At 37.2% G+C, this 23,288-nt stretch overlaps 1 protein-coding gene across 1 annotated transcript; it reads left to right on the top strand.

The window, feature by feature from the left end:
• LOC113393793 (protein singed) lies at nucleotides 1–21,657 on the top strand. Its single transcript, XM_026630852.2, has 9 exons — nucleotides 1–221; nucleotides 5,401–5,509; nucleotides 10,896–11,043; nucleotides 11,991–12,176; nucleotides 14,249–14,477; nucleotides 18,970–19,126; nucleotides 19,631–19,792; nucleotides 19,953–20,080; nucleotides 20,366–21,657. Exons 1-9 carry the CDS (start codon nucleotides 2–4, stop codon nucleotides 20,563–20,565), a joined length of 1,539 nt encoding a protein of 512 aa, XP_026486637.1. The 5' UTR covers nucleotide 1; the 3' UTR covers nucleotides 20,566–21,657.
• Nucleotides 21,658–23,288: the final 1,631 nt, after the last annotated feature.

Genomic DNA, 23,288 nt, shown 5'->3' with positions numbered 1-23,288 from the left:
AATGAACGGTCTAAACGGACATAGCAACGGAGAAGTCAACGGAGCTGGTGATATCATCACCCAGAACCAGCAGCGTGGCTGGTGGACCATCGGCCTGATCAATTCGCGGTATCGGTACCTCACAGCCGAGACCTTCGGATTTAAGATCAACGCAAATGGGACTAGCCTTAAGAAGAAACAGATATGGACTCTGGAACCAGCGACCGGAAGCGCCATTGATAGTAAGTCTTATATGATTTCTTTTAACGAATATAATAATGGTGTTTTTTTTTTAATGATAAATAAGATCTGTCACGAAGTCTCAATCTAATTAAAAGCAGGCAGGACATTGAAGATAATTCTACTAATAAAGTACACATCCTGAACCATGTTTTAAAATCATAACGCAAGATAATAGAAATAAAACTCCATAGTAAGAGTTGTAGAGAGCACCATAAACATTAGAAGCAGCTAAGTTCACGTGGAAGTGATGATAAGAGTTAAATAACTCAAAAGCGATTAAAGACTCATTTCCACATGCAAATAGCAAAAATCGTTCCGATCGAACAAAAACGAACGCAACTGAAAACGAGCTGATTGCGACTGGCTCCCACCCCGCACTAATTGACGCAAACCACCCCTGTCGTGTATTGCGGAATTATTTGATTCGACGCGTTTTCGATAGCTATTCATGTTGTTAAGATTTCTCGTTTGATTTTGAATGAGCTCTAAATATCATTTAAGTACATTTTTTTTTTATTATACGCCTAGTTCACACCAAGAAAACATTCTCGCAATGGAATGATCTTTTCCGGGAAACCAAAGTTATAGTCTAATGACAGCTAGGTGCACTTATACGCTTTATGAAACACAATTTTTAATTATTGCCAAATTAATAAATTACCTATCTAAATAGTTCGGTTCAAATAAACGAATATACGAATAAAAAATAACGTATTTTATGTTATAGAATATATTTTCTGAGGTTTGAGAACATTCTAATTTAGATTTTAATTAAAAACATGTTTTCCAAACGTCCGTATTCGTTAATCATTCCACTGGCGAGCTCTTTGAAGTCAACGTTTGTGTTGAGTTAAAATATTTTCAATTCGCCCACACATGTAAATCCACCCCGGGCCAATAATTGAGCCGAGGGTCGCACCCCATTGCCAAGGTCTCCCAGCTGTTACCCTCATCCCGAATCAATACTTCTGGTACCGCCCACCGCATCAACGCCTGTACTATGCCCATTGTAAATTGAGATATGTTTTAAACATGTCGAAGTATGAATTAAAACCGTGATTTTATTTGTGAAAAATATTTTTTACGAACAATTAACTATTACAATTTACTGTTACTGCCTTAAAGTTCCTTTCCAGTAATGTTGTTTCATTTATATTCTATAGTCTTTTCTGATCAAGAAATTTAAAGTCACGACAAAAAATGACTTATATTTGTATGGCTTTCTACTTCTCAGTGCTAAATATTCCACAATAATTAGAGCTTCGTAATGCAGTAAACACAAAACATTCTAAAGAGATAGGGAGGCCTTTGCCCAGGTGAGACAAGAGCAGGCAGTTACTTACTTTTTACAAAAAAAAAAAGGACTGCCGAGTTAGAACAAGTTAGAAAAAGGAATAAGATGTCGAGTCGGTGGGTAAACAAGTCCTTCGTCGATGTCAGATGACGCTCGAAGTATCAGTTAGTGACTACGGTGTACCGTGCGCTGAGGTGTTTACATATAAAATAATATACAATTATAAATATTACAATTTTAGACACTGCTATGGCTAGGAAAAGATAATAATCAGAGTTATAGGCTTCGATCCTGATGTGATCGTTTTGAATTATTATTAAAATGTTAATGTAATATCAATAATTACGAATTGTCACCAAAAATAGTGACGAAGTGTCAACAAGTTCATTTAGCTGACACACTGTAACACTTTGATTTCCTCCGCATGACAGCTGTTAAGTGGGACACTTGGTGCAAAAACTTATTAACGCCGACATTGTTCATAAGAACCAGATTCCCACGTAAAACAAACTACTTTTGTGGGATCGTGAACGCTCGACGAACTGTTTACATTCTTCGTGACATTTTATGAGACTGTTGATTGTGGTGAATAGGAAAACTAATTCAACAATCAGTGTTAGGGCTGTTAAACAGCAATTGATATTGCTCTGTTCCAATTTATTGTGCTCAAATAGTAGGTCGTTCATAAATTACAGGTACTAGGGACATAATAACACGAATATCAATGTCGGTGCTGCATAGGTGGTCTAAGAAGTGGCTTTATTTCTTAAAGTACCGTTATCTATGGGTGGAAGTGATTATTTATTTTCCGGTGGTTTATTTCCTTTAGAAAAAGTTTCAAAGTTTACTAACTTAACTATAAACCTCATTTTCCAGAAGTACAATTTTGGAGCATCAGCATTTCTTCCTTTCCACTGAGGATAAGTGCATTTCAAAGAGCCTCACTGAATATAATAACCTGGTGCTTATTTTTTTGACATTAGACAATACAAATCGCTATGTCCCTGCATTTTAAATCTGTAATATCTTCGAAAATATTAATTTAAAGTACATGCTGTAAAAAAGGCCATATTGATCTATATTAATTGCACAATTTATTTAAGATACTTAATTGGATAAGGATTAATGCTGTATTGCTTAAAATCGCTTCGAATATAAGGCATTATTTCTCGTAAAAGTAAACGATAAAAATGGTTGTTGTGGGCTATCCGTAAGAGATAGACATAAACCAACCTTTCTGAAGACCGTTTTAAGGTATATAATACTGTAGTACATTATTTTGATCTATCTCGTAGGGTTCAGCCAACGTTTGCAATGTAAGCGCAAAAAATGTGTTTCTTTTCGATATAACTTTAGAAATCTCTAAAATAATCAGTGTTTCTCTACTATATTGTGCATTTGTTATATATATAAACATTCCTCTTGAATCAATCTATCTATTAATAAAAACCGCATCAAAATCCGTTGTGTAATTTTAAAGATCTAAGCATACGTAGGGACAGACAGCGGTAAGCGACTTTTTTATACTATGTAATGAAGTGCAATCTTACAGTTAAAATATCGAAGAAGCATTTAAAGAAACCTTACAGGTTTCATAAGTGAAATATCACCTTTTAACTTTTGCAAATAATTTTCATAAGACTGAATCTGCGACCAAACCATCGTCTATGAATACATTTAAAAACTTTAAAATATTTCTGAGTGTTTAATGTTTTTTGGTATAATGAATTTAATTTTTCGATCTAGTCTACATGTACAAAAAACTTCGAATTTACATTTTGAATAATTACTTACGAGTAAGTTACTCTGAATGTATCTTGCACACATGCACACATTCCACCAAGAAGTGATGTAAATCAGCCGTTCCTCCTAACACAATTAGGAGTATCATTCGTTTTCATAAGAAATCTAAATATTTTTGATGATTTTTCTTAAATATTTGATGTGCGCGATAATATATCTATACTTCTAGTGCTCTCCGCGCGTAGCGACCGGCGCTAGCAACATATACACGGCGTCACGATTACAAATGAAACGTTAATCGAATTTGAATTTGCAAATTATTCCGTAGAAATTCCCATTTCACTGGAGATATTTCATCTTTATTTGCATGTTTTTACATTTAGTTTCTTTTATTGATGAAAGTGGAAAATTAATCAGACCATCAATGTGAATCACTTCGTAACTCACTCGTCAAATGTTAAAAACCGACTAACGGTGATATTTTGATGTTTGTATCGAAAACAGAGGTCCTGTTCGTTGTCTGGTAGACCAGACGGTAAGCAAGAGTGCAAATACCGTTTTACAAATCCAAAATGTATTGGGACCAAAAACAATCTTTAAAAACCTTTTTCGCTCACTTCGCTCGGTAGGGCTTTGTGCTAACCTGTCTGGAAGGTACCACCACTCATCAGATATTCTACTGTTACTCAGCGATACTCAGTATGGTTGTGTGGTAGTGGTGATCAATTAATATCAGGTGGCAAAATTGTTCGTCCGCCGACATATATATAACAATAAATAAATTGTAAAACCCTCCTGTTCACTGTGCGTAGTACAACTGCTATGAGAAAAACAATTGCGCCGTATTCTACGACCAAATGTACATCGCTTGCACCTGTAATTACAACCCTTTACACTGGACCGTGGCAATTCAAAGCATTGTTATTTAGAAGTGGAATGATCGCTGCTCGGTTCAGCATAGGTAGTACATTCGTTCCGATATGACATTATTAAGCGAAGAGAGACATTTTTCTTTCTTATTGTAAAAAAAAATGCAATGATATTTAATAATTAAAAAATCTTATAATATGAGTAGTGTATATAAAGAACATATTATTCCATCTATAGATATTATATGAATATTAGTTATATGTAGAACTAATCTATTTCTGAGTTCAAATACAAAAATATTTATTTAAAAATCGATCAATTTACACAATTTTTTATTTATAAAACATTTAGAAGTAATTTAATCAACAACTCGATCGATTAGAATAAAAAAGTCAAATAAATGAATGTTAATTATTTTTCTCAATTTACCGAACCAAGAAAAAATACGTTTCGTTATCTTATAACATTTATAAATTAATACTTTAATTATATATATTAAAAATAAAACTTATTATTAAATATTTAAGTAAGCATGTAATTCATTAATGTTTTATTTAATCTACTGAAATAGTTAAAATATGCTAAAGAAAGCCTATGAGGTATATAATATCGACAATCTTTCCAGGAACAATATGTCAAATAGAAATAAGATAGTATTTGCCTCGACCGGGAATCGATATCTTGATCCAGCAGACAGGTTCACTGACCAGAGCTCCAGACAGTCGTCATACCCTAGTGCGTTTAGAGGACACTGGAAAGCACACGTTATTCTAAAAATATTTGGAATGAATACGTTTCGTTTCAAATGGTCATTAATGTTCATGAGGAAGTTTTTGTTGTAATACACTTATTAATCATAAATGAAAATATATAATATAATATAGTTAAATTTGAGGAAAATATCACCGTTGGAAACTGTTTCCGCGAGCGTGTACTGACCTAGTTATATATACATATACTATTATGTTATGTATGATAATTATTTGATATAGTCAGCCGTCAGCCGTCAATAGTTTGGTGTCCAATTAGTGTAAAACTATTTGCTCTTATTGCTGTTACGTGATAATTGGCATTCACTTAGAAATGATGAAGTAGGTTCATAAAGGTATTTTTATATTTTTGATTAAAATATCGTTACAGTTATAGGTAATACTCTTTTACTGCTTTATGTGTTTACTTAAAGACCGAATTATCTTATAGCCTAGATAGGAAGCAAGTATTACAGTCAACGTAAGTTTAATATATTCTAATAGTTTAATCTTTGTTTCCAGGTATGATCTATCTCCGGTCGCATTTAGGCAAGTACCTCGCCGTGGACTCGTTCGGCAACGTCACTTGCGAGTCTGAAGAGAAGGAGGCTGGAAGTAAATTTCAGATCAGGTACTTAGTTGTGTTTATTTAAACCTTATACAATTTATATATTACGAGCTGGCGACTTCGTTCGAGTGATATAAAAATTGTATTAATTACAAGATCGCAACGCCATCTGCCGGGTCCATCTAAACCAATTGGGACCCACCCAAATACAAACAAAAAAAAACATTGTAATTGGTCCATGTGTTTAAAAGCACACACACACACATATACATACAGAAGATATATACATATAAAGATGCTCGAGTTTGGACACGATCTTGTATAGATTTTTTATGATGATACATATTTGTGCCTGCTTCATTTCAAATAACATTTGACAATGTTTGCTCAGTACAAATACACATAATTGGTATTGTTCAATGCTTATCAAGTCGGATCAGCCCGTCTCAACAGAGCGTTAGCAAATACCACCGCGTGAAAAGTGAAGAACGAAAAGAAACGTGATATAATCAATTTGTTCGTTACAAACTACAATAAAACACATTTAAAAAAGTTAACATGTAAATAAGAAGATTTCAAAATGATTCTCCCAAAACGGCCCTCGAGAATTTTACTCTAATCAAATAAGTATTCACGTCAACAATAATCCTCGTATTCGCAATTCGCTTCAGCGCTCACTAATCGTTAGATACTTCGATGAATATAAAACCATTCCTAAACGGATACTCTAGATTATCCATTGTGTGCCGATCCCTAAAAACATTCTAAAGTCTATAAAAGCCTTGCAAGTAGTCACAAATGGGCCATAAATTAAGGCTGAACAGCATAAAAAGCAGTATTTATATCAATTTTAATTTTGAATATATACAATTTAACTATTTATTTTATAGTGTCAAAGTAATGAATTTGTCTTTTTTGTGTCTTAGCTTAAATTTAATATCGTATATAAATGAAATTAAAAATATTTTTAGAGGTCGAAAATAAACCAATTTAAGTGAAAGGAATTTAGGTATCGTTTAAGTTTAAGCGTTGTTTTCGACCACCATGAATCTTTTCTCCATCGGTTTATACTTGAGTCAGTTTTAAGGGTACTCCTTTAACCATTACGTTTTTATGGGTTTACCAATAAAAAGTATTATGTAATTATACGTATCTAGCTCAGCTCTCGCCAATCTTGTTAATAACGCGGTTGCTATGACCGGACAGTTGGATTCATTATGTAGATTATAGTTTTGCTTTGGAATTTAAACCAATCTATCTAGACTTTGTTTCGCTTTTTATATGTATGTACAATTTAAATTGTTAATGTTGAGCCGACATGGCCCGGAGGCTGGAATACGTAAACCTTAACTGAATATTCAAAGTCGGAACTGCGCCGCGGAGCACCGATAATTTTTTATATGCTTAATGTGTGTTTATAATTAATTTATCTGATGAAGGAAGACATCGTGAAAAAACATCCATGTATGGGATATAATTTGGTATATGTTGCTTGCACATACGTATCCACGCTCACAAGCTCCAAAATATCTTCTTAAGAGACAACATACAGCAGCCACTTTTTGTAATTTTTTACTAAACTAATTATATATTATTTATGAACATATCATTCCTCCCCTCTCGCCGCGCCATTTCTCACGGTCTACAATGTGCACCTGCCATTCTTCCAAAATCATTTGACCATCGGGCGCACGGTCTGCCCATTAGCATGCGACTATAAGCCATCTTCCGTCTTTTTAATTTTTTTCTTTAATCAAGTTTTCCAAAAAGTTAAATAAATTTCGCAGAAACAAATCACGTAAATACACACCAAACATGGCAAACTAGACGCGCGCCCAAAAAAGTAATACTCAATTTATCGTCACTACGTTTCCCGTTTCCATCACGTGAAGTCGCGGGCGCACGTTTGTCTCAGGATAACAATAAATTTTACGCGACCCTCGAATACTAATCCCAGTGACTCACCGGAAGCTCCGCAGTGCTCCTTTTGAAGGCGACTGATATTCGCAATAGCATTAATAATGCAAGTTTTTTCTTCGCCATAGCACAATTTATATGGAAGTATATGGATACAGTTTCGACAAGATACTACGTTGTTGATAAAGAGCCCTTTACACATATTTCTACTTTAAAATTACTTTGCTTTTCACTACTTTAAAATTCAGTGGTGCCTGCCTGGGTTTGAACTCGAAATCATCGGTTAAGATGAACGCGTTCTAACCACTGGGCTATCTCGGCTTTAAAATTCAATTGCAAAAATTAATCACACATACTACAGGCGAGCTTGAAGACTACTGAAATCTATTTGTTATAAAAATTGTTACTAAGGTACTAAAGTAACAATTTTTAAGATTAAGTATAGAATATTTGTTTCATACAATCGCTACTAGAGTAAGATGTTATGTCCCTTGTGCCTGTAGTTACACTGCCTTCCTCACCTTTCAAACTTATAAATGTCTATTACTGTTTTGCGGTATAATATCTGAGGAGAAGGTGGCGGGCTTGCACAAGTAAATTAATTGGATATACTCTACTGATCAAATTATAATCAAAGCTGATTCTCTGAGCGAAAATGCGCCCAGGCATCCTCATACCACGACTAATATTTAATATGGTATATTATGTATTTTTCCTATTTGAAGAATTTAATAGACCGTTGGTTATCCGTCTCAATCCAGAAATGCTCCACTGCATATGGTTTCTAGTGTCCAGCGTAGCTTCTAATCGTGTTTAATCTATAAGTGACTATTAAGTATTTTTTATTAATTGTATTTTAATTAAACACTCTCCTGTCGTAGAATAAACCATACGCACTATGTGTTTGTACAACGCGCCAAGTCAAGTATATAGGTGTATATAATATAGACGTTAATAGAGCTTGACGTTCGTACTCGTTTAATTCCATATTTGTCATTGTGCGTTTGAAAAAAATAGTAAACGGTGATGATGTTGCGAATCTGTGGTATCTTTATGTTCTTTAATTCTGTAAGATAAATTGTGTTTTTAAAAAAGTGTTTTAAAAATCCTAAGCACCCCCATGCGCCGTGCGCTTAGGCACGGGATCCCTATCTGAATTACTATATAATATTTTGACTTTTCATTTATTTGGATCAGAATAAGCAAACGAATTATAAGCATACATCCTTTAAACCTACATACATTACCATTACCCAGATACAAAAATGTCATTCGTAAATGAAAATAGTAAATTTCCAAAAATTGTCAAAAGTCTAAGACTGCTCTGTATTCTCATCATAAATTCTAAACAGTCGTTGGCAACAAACCCAGACAGTTCTACATCTCATATCAATACGTACCCATTGTTGAACCGTCACAACAATAACAAGGCGCCGTGTGTGACTCCGCCTGACTGACTCACCAATCGCGACATTTCTCCGCGAAACAAACACGTTGACTCATATGAATCAGCCCTTCAGTTAAATATAAACTCGATAAAGTAAATATTGCAACGGCTTCATCAAAGATATCTTGTATTAAGTACATAAGCAAAGCTAAACATGTGATTGAAAAATATCTATCGGTTTGAAGCGGTTCGTGCAGAGTACTACACTTCATTAGTTTAATTTGAGAAATGTCTGCCTTCGGAGCTGCGAATTAATAGAAAATTAGAAATATTATTATATAAAAATAGAAATATTATCAAAGATGCATCTTGTCCATAATTGCTAACCGCGCCAAAGACTTTAGGACACGTCAGAGTTAAAAGACATTATGGTTCTATATCGATCTGTGATTATAAACCAAATTTTTCTACAAAATGTAAAAAGCATTTCAAGTTAAGTTTAGACAAATTTCATAATATCAAAGAAAAACAACGAACCGTTTGACAAAACCTAAAATGACGCGTTAACCTTTTGAGAACAAAAGCATCCTTGTTTAGAGAGGGCTCTCTTTGTTATCAAAAAAGTACTTTACGACACGAAAATAAAGTTTACATTACCTTACAATGAATTAGTATTTCAAAAACTGATTCTGTAACAGCTTTAGGTCCAATTTCCCATGATATTGTTCCACGAAGGGGATACAGGGGTGAATTGTGAATTTTAATGAGCACGTGCCGAATAAGTCATTCGATTATGAAGGAAACCCTCACAGAGAAGTGTTTAGAAAAATAATTGCGCCCTCAGGGTTGAGGAAATGAAGGAAGCTAATTCGACCCTCGATTGAAGAGAGAATTAAAGACGAAGACTTAAAATCGCATACGAAATTAGATTTCCTCGGCACCGCTGAGTTGTGATAAAATATTCATTCACAGTTATTTGAAAGTTTCAAGCGATTCTGTTAAATCACGCTGCCGCCGGGAAATTAGGTCTAATGACAAGCTGAATACTATAATGACATTAACATCATTTAATACCGGCAATCATTCATTTCGCTCTATACATCCGACATTCCAAAAAGTTATAATTTAAGCCTCTTGAATAATATATTTTTCAAGTATATTTTCTAACATTGACGTAAATCTATATATCGATAATAAATATTGTGTGGGGCCCGGAATGGTGGAACGGTTCACTGGACCGCGACCTCGGTGCTACAGCTAGCAGATCAATGTTTTTTATTTTTTATTAATTTTATTTTTTAATGTATGCCTTTCTTATTGTAATTGGAGGAGTATCATAAACATTAAATTGTGTACAGTGTACTCATAAAGTTGTTATTGTAAGTATGTGAGATTAACCACTAAGAGACTGAGTTATTAAAAACGCATCAAATCTGCAGTTTAATTTAAAACCGGCTGAGCCGACTCGTATTGTTGTAAGTATAAACTTCTCCCAAATTAATGCCATAGACGATCCAGCAAAGCTCCGCACAAACACACTCATAGCTGCAAATACGTTGACCCCTTTCATCTCCAGCTCGCATCGAGGAGCACTTTTGTGACGCCCTGCATTTTAATTAGCCGAGCGTGTTGCATTTTCCATTGTGATGAGTGTTTGTCTTCTCATTTTTCACTTCACGTTTCGATCCTTTCAAGTTGAATATGCGGTGCAGTCTTTGTACGGAACGTCTGAAATTAGTTAACTACGAGCTCATTCATTATGGACACAATGGCGTCTTTGGTGTCGACTCATAGAGGACATTCACGTTTGAAGTATTAAGCTATTCATTTTGCAATTTAGCTCCTAAGTGTCTTGTGGGAGGTTTGGCTAATTCCTCTTACAACGCCGATAGCTATGGAGAACTATCTGGCATCTGGTGGCTGATTTACTCGTCTGCCTGTTCATATATTAAAGTCTTTATTGCGCGTTGTTATTCGCATTAAATGAAATAAAAATAAACGTGAACTGTTATAACTTATGAAAGACTCAACTTCGTTCGGTTATTTTGAGATAAAAATAAAAATTGTGTTTGTTTCAATTTTAGTAACTTGCTTATAGTCATATAAACTTAAAGTGGCAATAAAAATAAACTTTATTTTACGCAGTGTGTCCGAAGACGGTACCGGTCGGTGGGCGCTTCGCAACGTCGAACGCGGCTACTTCCTCGGCTCCAGCTCTGACAAGCTCACCTGCACCGCTAAGGTACCTGGCGACGCGGAGCTTTGGCACGTGCATTTGGCTGCAAGGCCACAGGTAAGAACAAGTTCTTTCTGCTGTGTGTAAAACAGACTTACATAACAACATTATTAAAATTCTTTGATTCACTATTAAGCATATAATTGCACCATACCATGTTTTGATTTTTTTTAAATCAAACAACTTTCTATTTGAACTTTCACTGAAATCAATTGCTCATCAATAAATACTAAGTCAATCTGTGTTACTTGAAGACGAAGTATTTGTATGAAATATATAAGTAAACAAATGCGAGGATCACGACGATCGTGTCGGGTCTCATTTGCGTGATCATCTGCATTAGCACGACACGCCATTGCTCGCCATCGGCTTATTTCCGAGAGGAAATTGATATTACTACTGACCAATATTTACACATATAATAACACACGACTGGTGTTTATCGAGAATCCATTTCTCGAAATGATTTGGTACTTTTGAATGGACAAATATTTTCTTCATTTAAACTTTGTAATTACAATTCTTTATTAAACTCCATGCTGGGCAAGAAGAGAAATGATACGTAGAGCTTAATTAATTATATTCTTGATCATTTTTAAACGGACCCAGTTTAACTGTTGGAGTAATTATTGTTGTATTCCGTCTGTGTCACAGATTTATCCCGCTAGTTCACATTAAGACAATAGTCGACTGAATGACCGAATGATTGGATGGTTACGAAACTTTTAAATTTTATTTCATACAGTTTTGAGGCTGGCTGTGTCGTGAATAATTTAGAATACTGCCTCTCGAAACGAATTAATCAATGAATATTTAACGTCTGGAAGATAGCTCTACACTTTTTACAAATAAAATAATTTATATTAATATGTTAATATGTTATACAACAAACAAACATTCATACATACGTACATAATAAACAGTTCAGTCACGTTATATTTGTTTTGGTCATTTTCTAGTTACAAACAATTTCACAATCCGAATTGGTTTGTATTTTCTCTCAGGTGAACCTTCGCTCAATCGGCCGCAAGCGCTTCGCCCACCTGTCCGAGTCACTGGACGAGATCCACGTGGACGCGAACGTGCCCTGGGGCGAGGACACGCTCTTCACCCTCGAGTTCAGGGCGGACGAGGGCGGAAAGTACGCGTTGCACACTTGCAATAACAAGTACCTCAGCGCCGCTGGAAAGGTGAGACATTTTAAATATTTATTACAGCTTAGCTTGGATGGTCCAGTGGTGGTTAGGACTGGAACACTTGAATCTTAAATGAAGGCTTCACCTTATTTGATATTTCTTGATAATTTACCTCCAGCTCGCTGATATATTACGTCATCATGTGCTAAAAATATGAATCGTTTCTGTCAGTCAAAAGTTGTTTTATAGGCTCAGTTAAGTCAAACTATTATATTTGTAGGTTTATTTAATGCTATGTTTCATTTTAGATCGTGGTTGATATTCTCGTTAAATTATAGTGAACTAATTCCACTCAAATTGGTTAATTCGTTGATTAGTAAACGCTTATCACAATACACTTAACGCTTTCTGTTATATGCAAACGAAAAATTTAAATACAGCGTTACATTATTCCGTAAATAGTACTCTGCCGGTTAACTATTTAATTGTTTATTATCGCACGGAGACCCTTTTCTATTCGTATCGCTTCCATCGACAACACAATGACTAACATTTGACAGAGCCATCGGTATTGCAGAGGCGCGCGGTGCGTGAACGCGTTTTGCACACAATGCTCAGGCGCGCCCGAGGGCGGGAATACCTCGGCAGAGCCGTGCGCGATGCTCTGGGCAAAGTTAAATTGGAATTTTATTTAGAAATCTTTTCTGCCATTTTGTTTTTCGGATAATTGTAATTAAAATCTTTATTTGAAGTTTACTTGGTGGTAGGGCTTCGTGAATATATTCTGCCGTCAAAAGGCAATATTCTTGGTTTAATGTTGTCATAATGTTGGTTTTATTTAAGGAATGGTTAATAATTTTGTAATATCAACAGCAAAACGACACACAGACACAAAAAAAAATATGCCGACTTGTTCTGCAAGGGTATTATGACTGACTACAGGATTTTTGTTAATGGATTTCCTCAACTGCCTTCCATGTAACGGCTGGAAACTAAACCACCAATAAAAACAAATTCTGAGGAGTGTTGCCGTCCGCACAAGTGGCAAATCCATTTCAACAAATTTAATCCAATATTAGCAGCATAAGCTTACCATTAGTAATTTGATTAAATTATTTCTAATAGCTAAACTCGTTTTAAATATTGTACAGTTTAACAAAATACTGTAATGATATCCCTCACATCGGAGTCTATCATCGACACTTCCATGCTTCCTGCTTCATTATTATATTATAAAGAACTTTATTTAATAATCACTTCTGATATTTTAAAAAAAATCTAGTTAATCTCGAAATTTGCTTTCGTCAAAATATAACTTAGATTCCACTAACAAGTTGCTTCCATCACTTACGATATTTCGTAATAAGCAAAATCGAAATATAGATCTGTACTACAAAGCTCACTTTGCGCTTGTTACAAATACTTGATGTCATTTCTATGTACTGTGCGCTCTGTGGTCGCGATAGACAATATACCTCTTTCATCCACTAGACATGGAAATGCGAGGCAATACTATGTCTCGTCTAAAGTCTTACTGAAAGGAAATAGATAGCAGTTTATTTATGTACTTATATACCTACTTATATAATAATAGAGATACAATTACGTGCAGGTTGTTTTATATACATCATTAGTTTTACTTGATATGAGTACTTTCCTTTATATTAAGTTCGGAATAAAGAAATTTGTTTTTAAATTGATCTTGTAGAAGTATTTGTGAGTTTCGTGTGTGACTCATAAAATAAAACCATTTTGTTGATTAAACAGATACTTCCCTAAATGTTTAAAATTTAATAGATATTTATATAATCGCACGCAGACCGTATTTACTATTTTTATATGTATCTTTTGCAGTGCCCGCCACCTGTTCTTAAAAGTATTATGCCCCACGTGTTAAATAACTCTAAATAATACGTTCGTTGTGTCTAGCAGAGACTGCGGTAGCTTCTGCATCCGCTTTACAACCTCACCATCATTCGAACCTGAGAAGGCTTCGATAACTATCAATTGCAGTTTAGATCCTCTGGGATAGGACAGGATAATAAATAGTAAAACTTGTCAGTCTTTCCTAAATTTACGCCGCCAGTCGCGTCCCTGCCGCTCCCTAATACAACATACGTCCGCAGCTGCTGGACACGTGCACGTCGGAGTGCCTGTTCAGCGCGGAGTACCACACGGGCGCGCTGGCGCTGCGCGACGGCGCCGGCGCCTACCTCGCGCCCATCGGCTCCAAGGCCGTGCTCAAGACGCGCTCCACCGCCGTCACCAGGGACGAGCTGTTCTCGCTGGAGGACAGCCTGCCGCAGGCCGCATTCATCGCTGCTCTCAATGAGAAATACGTCTCCGTTAAACAGGGTAAGTTCGAACGTTGGTTTCATCTTTTCCTGTATCGTGGCTTTCATTAATAATTGCAAGGAGTACTTATCACAGTACTCTTTGAAGCTGTTAAATAATAGATTCGCTCGATCAATTTATCAAATAAACTGCGTAACTAAAAATAAGTGTATTTCAAATTTGAAATATAATGCAATATTATGGACAGGTCGTGTCCGTTTAGGCAGTTCGTAACATTAGCATTCATGACAAACTATCATAACAAACATAATAGGTAAATTATTTTACAAACCTAATAAAATGTTTTAAACTCAATTATATATCTGGAATAATGTTTTCCTCGTGGATCTAATTCCCTGCCCGGTTCCCAGTAATTGCTCGTGTCGGTCCGGGCGCGTTGTAATTACGGCTCAATAAAGCCGAAACAATTGAGACGCGCAGCATCCGACGCGAGTGAGAGTTAATTACGATTCGATCACGGGAGCCGAGACGGTGGTACACTCACCTAGCGTAAAATGAAACATGAGTCAAAGTTTGAATAAGAAATCTAATTACTAAAAGATCATTGGTCGTTTATCACACTTTGACTGATAAATGTTTTAAAAACAGTTGAATAATATATCTCTATGTATTTAAACAGGTCTAAACTGCTATGTCGGCTGAATTTTTTTCACGTGTTTTTCCGTTAATATGGTGGAATAAGTTCCAAATCTTTATCTCAAGGGAATAAGCGTTTCTATGTGTGGAACATTTACAAGCCGTTACTCTTACTGTACTGGTAAAAAATGGCAAGCCCGCCGAACAGCAATATTGTATTGTTGTGTTTCCGTTTGAAGGGTGAGTGAGCCGTTGTCTTAGTTGCCAAGGTTGCCGCTAACCTTTTCAAAAAGCATTGGTTTCGAAGATTAATATTTCTGACCACAAACCAAATGAAAAACATACGTCGCAGGCATGGCAGTTAACAGTTTTATTGCAAGTACATATAGTACGATTATAAATATCATTATGGTCATAGGAATTGAGTATGCTCATTATCAACAATAAAAATGAATTATAGCAGCTCAGCTCAACGCACCGCTTTCTGTGCCGACGGTACAATCCTTGTTTCCAAAACGAAGACAACGAAGCCATTGTTCAATAAACTCTTATTTATAAACAATAGTTTAACGATATAATTATTTTAACTATTCAATTAATATGATTACATATGTATTGGTTGCGTCTATCATCTCTATAATGAAGCTTCTGTTTATCTAATCTTTACGTTTCTCCTGCATTGAAACAGCACGGTGGAGTAAACTCAGCAGTCGTGTATTTAATATTATATATTACGTCTCCGTTAGAAACAGTAATTATGAATGAAAAACTAGTGTATATGCTTATAGTTATATATCACTATAGACGTTATAGAGTGGGTATATTACTTTATAATATAGTATATCTTTTTATGTAACGTTTGATTTTTTCATTGGCGACGGAACTTAAATCGAGTAAGTAGCAGTTTATAAAATACATAATTACGTTAAGATCTAAACGTAATCTCGTCAAGTTGTTTGTTTATCTAACCAAAACGAACAAGTTTAATAACAACGCCCGTCAATCACGACCAAATAGTCATTGTTGCACACCGAGAGACGGGAACGTGGTGTGTGTACTATGCAGTGGACGATTCTGTAGACGAAATATACGAAAATGACCCTTAGACGTAGAGGCATAAGGTTGCAGCGTTTGCGATGTATCCATCCGTGGACGGAGACAATGGATCGAGTTCTGAGAAGGCCGGAACCGCTGGAAGCGGTGATGCATATTTGATGCTAAAGATTTTATATGCAGTTTCTCGAGATTGCTTCAACATGCACCCATTGTTGATGGAACTGACGAACAATGTTCGCTATTGCGAGTTTTAATATTTCCACACCTTCTATGAGGCTGTTTACATTCGGAAATAGTTATAAGAATTCAGTATAAATATAATACTTATATATTGCGTCCACGCGGATTGTTGAAAGAAGCTAAAGGTTTAACCGTCTCTGTCTTTAAAACTTTTTGTAACTCTTTCTTTAACGAGAAGGCACGTTTTGTTTGTGTAAATTATATCCAATTTTAAGCTACGAAGACACTCCGCGGATGCGTCGTCACGTTCCCGAGAACACGCTCCGACGTTCTGTCACGATTCACGCGTACGGAACACGTTGTTTCATGTAACGAGTGCACCTAATAAAGACGAAAAGTCGACGTACTTGTTGAATAATAAGCGCCGTATTCAAATGCATTTAATTGTATTCAAACTTGTCAATGTTAACGTCGTTGCGACCAGAAGAAAATGATACGAGTGCGTCAGGTTGAATAACTTAACGATTATTTTATTAAATGAAGTTGATAACTTCTCCAATCGCCAGTTGTAATGGCAAGAGTCGTATTCTCGTCCGCTCGCTTTATACAATAATCTTGCAGGAGCTAAGTCAATTGAACAGAATATTCCTCAACTCTGCTATACTTTTTACGCATTGGTTATATGAGGCATTATTAATATTTCTTACAGAACCGATGTCTATGAGATGTAGTGACCATGTACCGACGTCATCTTGACCGATTTCTGCTGATGCAGCGTTTCTTAAAAACTAGACAACTGCGAACACATACAGAATATACACTTACATGATTAAAAGGGGCGGCAGAACAACGTTACTCGTGGGAGGGCAGGCGTATGGCCAAGGGCTTTACGAGGCGCGGGAGAGTAACACTGCCGATTTTCAATCTCCGGATTGCTACTGATGTATTTCTTATAATGACAGTCATCTTTATGGGCTCAACCATGGGATGTAATTACCCATGACCTCACTTTCATTACTCAGGTTAGGCTAGGTCAGAAGATCTAAATAAGATAAATTATCTAATATCAAACCGTATTATATTATCAAACAAATGTGATCCGATACAGGTAATCGTACCGAGTATTTTACAAGGGTCAGGGTTTGTAGTGTCGGTTACTGCGCGTAACAAATGTGCGCTCGGTGCGCGGTGCACAGGTACCGGTACCTTGCGGTGGGCACTCGACCTCGTGGTTCGTGTTGTCTTAGGATTGGACAGTTTTACTAGAAGGTAAAGGTCGGTTGAACTGAACTGAACTTCAATCAAACATAATGTTACCGATACGTCAAACCAATTACAATTACTCAAAAATTAAATTGTTTTAACTACTAACCTTTAGTTCAACGAGCAATGCCATTTTATCACTTGCATTGTACAAAGTAAAAAAATCCCACAGAGAGAATAACTTATTTTTTAACAAATTCCGTTATATCAACACCGATGTAATTCTCCGACGATCTCGGCGCAGTTATTCCGCGCAAAAAACCTCCATTGTGAGACTTGCTTTCTAGTTTCACCTGCACGGATGCCTGCGCACGCGCCGCGCACAGATCGTCTGCGATCGCACTCACAGCACGACATTTGGACTGCTCTAACCACATATCCTATTATTAAACCCGCTTCAATGAACATCTTTTATTTGTCTAGTGTAATTACTGTACGCCGACATCATCGTATGTTCTCGGAAGATTGTCGATAATTGTAGTTTAACAAATATTTTAACATTCATTAATAACTTCATTAAATCAAAATGTCTGAGAATAAGTGTCGTGTTTCTAATGAACCTGGAATGTACATCATTATCGGCGCTGGCGTTTTGAGATTGGACGAATTAATACCAACGTTATTAAGGAAAATTATTGTATTTACAATCCTGTGGTTTTGTTACGCTGCTACTTTTATCCGAATAGACTTACAATTTTGAATGGTTATTTTACCATAATAATTATTTTGTGAGTAAATAAATATTTATTTATTACTATAACAGTTTTTACCTAGCAAACCCAGACTTGCTTGTCTTATCTTAAAGAAATTTTAGTGTCCAGTGTCTGTATAACAATAGACTCTGAGTAACTTATTTTAACGCACATACTGTTCAACCAAGAAGAGATTATAATACCCTTTTCAGTATTCTATACCCATTTCCATTTACTGTATTTTTGTTAATATTTACTTAAACAAATTGATTTTAGTTTATTTTATCAAACTTAACAGCATCTCGAGTGTCGACTGTCAATAGAGAACGATCAGCGCACGGCCCATATTAAATACAGCTCCCGTGAGCTAGACAAGCAAGTTTTTTTTAGTACTAAGTATAAATGAGTTGCGAATTATCAGTTAAGTTTTTAAAATTATAAATTATGCATAAAACGTTACCAGGAAAACAGGTTAACGAGATTTGCTTCAACCGTTTCCATAACAGTAGAGCAGGTCTTTTCCCTGAATAATAATACTGTTCTATTATATTTAACAATTTTAATTTATAAAAACTAACTGATGTCTACTGAAAGAAAAATATCTGCCACGATTCGCGTACCACTTACTAAGGCACCGGTATTACCCCAACTAAGTATACAAAGTGACATTTAACAAGCAATGCATTTAGTAGCAACAGCAGTACATTTCTCATTTCCATCATCAGGTGTAGACGTGACAGCCAACCAGGATGAGATCTCATCTCACGAGACCTTCCAGCTGGAGTTCGACTGGGCGACCCGACGCTGGTACATCCGCACCATGCAAGACCGGTACTGGACCCTCGAGACCGGCGGCGGCATTCAGGCCAGCGGGGATAACAAGTTCGTGGAGTTTCCGATCCAAATCATTTCCGTGACGTGTAACACATATTACTTTACAATAAGAATTTTTACTATAACATAACTCTTGTCTAGTTAATGTGCGTGTCGATAAAGAAAACATTTGCAAATGGCAGAGGTCGTATATTAGTAAGGACAGCAAAACAATTTAATTTTTAGTTTATATACACATATGAATTTGACGACCTCCGTGGTCGACTAGTGTGTACACCGGTTTTCATGGGTACGCCACTCCGAGGTCCCGGGTTCGATTCCCGGCCGAAACGATGTAGAAAACCTTCATTAGTTTTCTACGTTGTCTTGGGTCGGGGTGTTTGTGGTACCGTCGTTACGTCTGATTTTCCATAACACAAGTGCTTTAGCTACTTACATTGGGATCGTAGTAACGTATGTGATGGTGTCCAATATTTATTTATTTATGAATGCTAGTCGTTTAAGTAACGTGTATCAGGTACTCAGTTCATCAATCAGTTTCCCCTCGCGCAGATCGTCAAACGCGTTGTTCGAGCTGGAGTGGCAAGGCGACGGAGCGGTCGCCTTCCGCGCCAACAACGGCAAATATCTGATGACCAAACGGTCCGGCCATCTCTACGCGAACTCCGACACCATCGACGACAATTGCAAATACTACTTCTATCTCATCAACAGGTCTGTGTAGCCGGTGCTATTAACGTCGTTGCGAATAAATTTACATCACTTAATTAATTTGTTTTATTATTATGAAAAAATAATTACCAAAAACATTGAATTTAATAAATAAGGAAAGAGAAAAACGAACTAGAAGATATTTTTTATATTATAATTGCAGGCCAATCCTCGTGCTGAAGTGCGAGCAAGGGTTCGTCGGACCGAAGGGCGTCAAGCTCGAGTGCAACAAGGCCAACTACGAGACCATTCAGGTCATCCGCGGCCCCAAGGGAGCCGTTTACTTCAAAGGTACACAGCATTTGCAACAATACTCGCTTCGTTTTATTATTTTGACTCAAACAATATTAAAAAGTTTACTTTCTTTTGTACGGAGTTCGTTCAGTGACTCGTCTTATACGAGTATACGAGACACTACTATAGAGGATCATGCTTCAGGATCGCACTTGATTCATTCGAGCACGCTCCTGCGGTAAAAGTTTTAACGTTAATTTTGGAGACTTGTAGTATGGTGTAGTGGTGTAAACGAGAATGGTCCGAGTCTCTCTAACATGAGCCGCGACCCCGCGCCCGCAGGTCAGAACGGCAAGTACTGGCACGCGGACAGCGAGAGCGTGTCGTGCGACAGCGACTCCCCGCAGCCCTTCCACCTCGAGCTGCGCGAGCCCACCCGCCTCGCCATCCGCGCGCAGCACAGCTACCTCGCCGCCGCCAAGAACGGGAACTTCCGCCTCGCCGGGCCCGACCTCGCGCACGCCACGCACTGGGAGTACTAGCCGCCCACGGCGCCCCCCCCCCCCACACACACGCGCGCGCCTCCACCTCCGCGCCGCGACTCTGCGTCGAGTTGCATTTCGTCGATGTCAAACTGAGATTTAGACTTCCCCACATACTCTCTCCGAGTGCGCGGTTCCAGCTGACGCCAGTCCGTCTCCCGCCGCTCCGCGCCCGCGCGGGACGGCGTCCGAACGATCCAAACGGCCGATTCCCGGCAGAATCCGCCGCCAGTGGTACTTAATAAAAATAAAAACGGGAATGTCTGCAATGCACCTGGCATTGTTTAATTTACATTTCATCAAAAAAAAATATAAACAGCGCCAACTGGACGCGCCACTCGCTTTAGTTCGGATAAGATATTTATCGCACGCGTGCGAATGTGATCGTATTGAAATATCGCTTGTCTAATTATCGTAATCATAGATTATTTTCTTATATTGGTAGATCTGCCGAGGTAATCGCTTGATGAGAATTATTTTTATACTTTCCCGTGACGCGGGATCGCTTGAATATTTATTTTTAAAATATCTAAATTAAATTTAATTAAGACTCAATGATACCGGAATCAGTCGAGGATACACGCCGGCCGGCGGAGCGTCCAGTCGATGAGTTCGATACGGCCGAGACGGATCCTACAAAATTGTACGTTCAGGTAATCACTGTACCGTGAGTGAGTCGTAACTGGGCTATTCGCAATACCAGACGTGCTGCCGAACATTCCCTTCGCGGTCTGGCTTCGTATGAATAAGCTAATTAAGTTAATGTAAGTTATATCGGTATAGGATTAAGCTGCATTTACACCGCTCCCAAACGTACGTCCATTCCGAGGGTTTTTAATCTTTAGACGAGATTTTTTAAGATTTTTACGAGTTTTGAATCCGGTGCAGCGAGCGAGTGAGACGTGCGGAGCCGCACGAGACTCCCGCGAGACTCCCGCCTGCACTCGCGTTTGGGAGGCGACGTCTCGATAAGTTTTTATATGTCTCGATAATGAACAAATAATGGAGAATGTATGGCATCACTGCTGATCCTAAATATTTGTACGATAACGTCTTGTAAACTATTAATAAATAAATTATAATCATATTGTACTCGTGGTGTTTTATTTATTTGTGTGTTGACCGCTGGCGGGAGGGGATGAGAGGGAGGAAATAAACGAAGCTCATTGAAAAACTTATATATTTTAATTAAATAGTTACATTAAATCTTTACAGTTCTCCCTAGCTACAGTGACACGTTGGATTAGCATCGATGCATTTTATTGGTCAAAATTAATATATTAAAAATAATTTATCTACATAATTGATACAAATAATAACCATTGAATATTTGAATCGCCAGTTAAATAATAATAAAGCGAAAAAAAAACATTAGTCATATGTTGCCAGTGTAAAAATGACATTATTGCTTCCATAAAGGAATCGCAGCGCCGGCATCGACTGCGGTACTCTCGGCTCTGCCAACCGCTATGTACAGAAACACTCGTGCTCACAAAAATACAATAAGCAATACTCAGTGTTGCCATAACATAGAATTTTCTACATAAATGAGGGTTTTCCTTATTTAGATACCACATACACATATAAAATGGAATATTTTGTACGCAACATACACGTAATAAAGCGGATTTGGACAATTTTAGTCGCGAACTCGCCTCGGCCCTGTCACGCTTGAATATCATAATTAGTTCGCTAAACGGCAAAAAATCCTAAAAAAGTTACACAACATTCCGGCGCACCGAGAGCGTGATTAGCCTCCGAATTGATGATAACTAGTCGTGCAGATATCAAAAACAAACAACAAGCTAGAAAGATTCCTATACACTAATGATTCTAAAGACTGAGGCACGAGTTCACACAAGGGTGACACGTCTTACGAGAGCCGTAAGGTGCACGTTGCTACATCGGTGTCCAGGCAAGGCAAGTTCGATAAAATGGACGAGCGGTTTGAGCTGCGCGCAGACCAAACGCACAACGAATCGAAGTCAACGAGCCCAAAAAGGCTCCGGGTCCAAAGATAGTCCAGTAGACTAACGGAGTTTGATCTGCGTGCAAGTTGACGACTACAATAGGCAGGAGGCGACACGTAAACGTGAATAATGTTTAACACAATATTATAACCTATCATTACGGCCACCCGACTATTCAGCCCGACTATCTCTGATTGCTGAATTAATTAATAGTTACGTTAACTTCGAAGTCTCGACAGCTGCGCGCAGAGGATCTTTGAAATTAATTTTCGATATGTTATTGTCAATACTTCGGATTGAAACGATTCGTCAGTTCCATCACAGTTGGACGATTTAAATAAACGTTGCTCAATTGATGGTAAAAAAGATACACTTAAATTTATTAGATTTTTTCTCAAATAATTTTGAATGAAGTTTATGTCTGCAAAAAATGTCGCGTGTTCAGTAAGAGTCCTCCCGCACGTGGCGACAGCACAATACAATGTTATCTAAGGCACGATTTGCACTCCTCACGACGTCGCCCTCGACTGTGGACCGGCCGGACCTTCACAGTGCAGATATTAGTCGTTTCATTGTGTGACTGTTTATAGACATCGACAGCGTTTAAGACGCACAATTTTAAATAACTACACAATCCACGATTACATTTTACAAATAATTCTAATATCAAAAACAATTGTATACGAGAAAAATCCTCAAAATTGACAAGAGAACCACACTGGTGACATCACAATCTAGAATACAACATTTTAT

Source organism: Vanessa tameamea, chromosome 9, assembly GCF_037043105.1.
Source record: "Vanessa tameamea isolate UH-Manoa-2023 chromosome 9, ilVanTame1 primary haplotype, whole genome shotgun sequence".
NCBI classification, from domain to species: Eukaryota; Metazoa; Arthropoda; class Insecta; order Lepidoptera; family Nymphalidae; genus Vanessa; species Vanessa tameamea.
The sequence above is the reverse complement of the archived record's forward strand: the minus strand, read 5'-3'. Positions and strand labels throughout refer to the sequence as shown.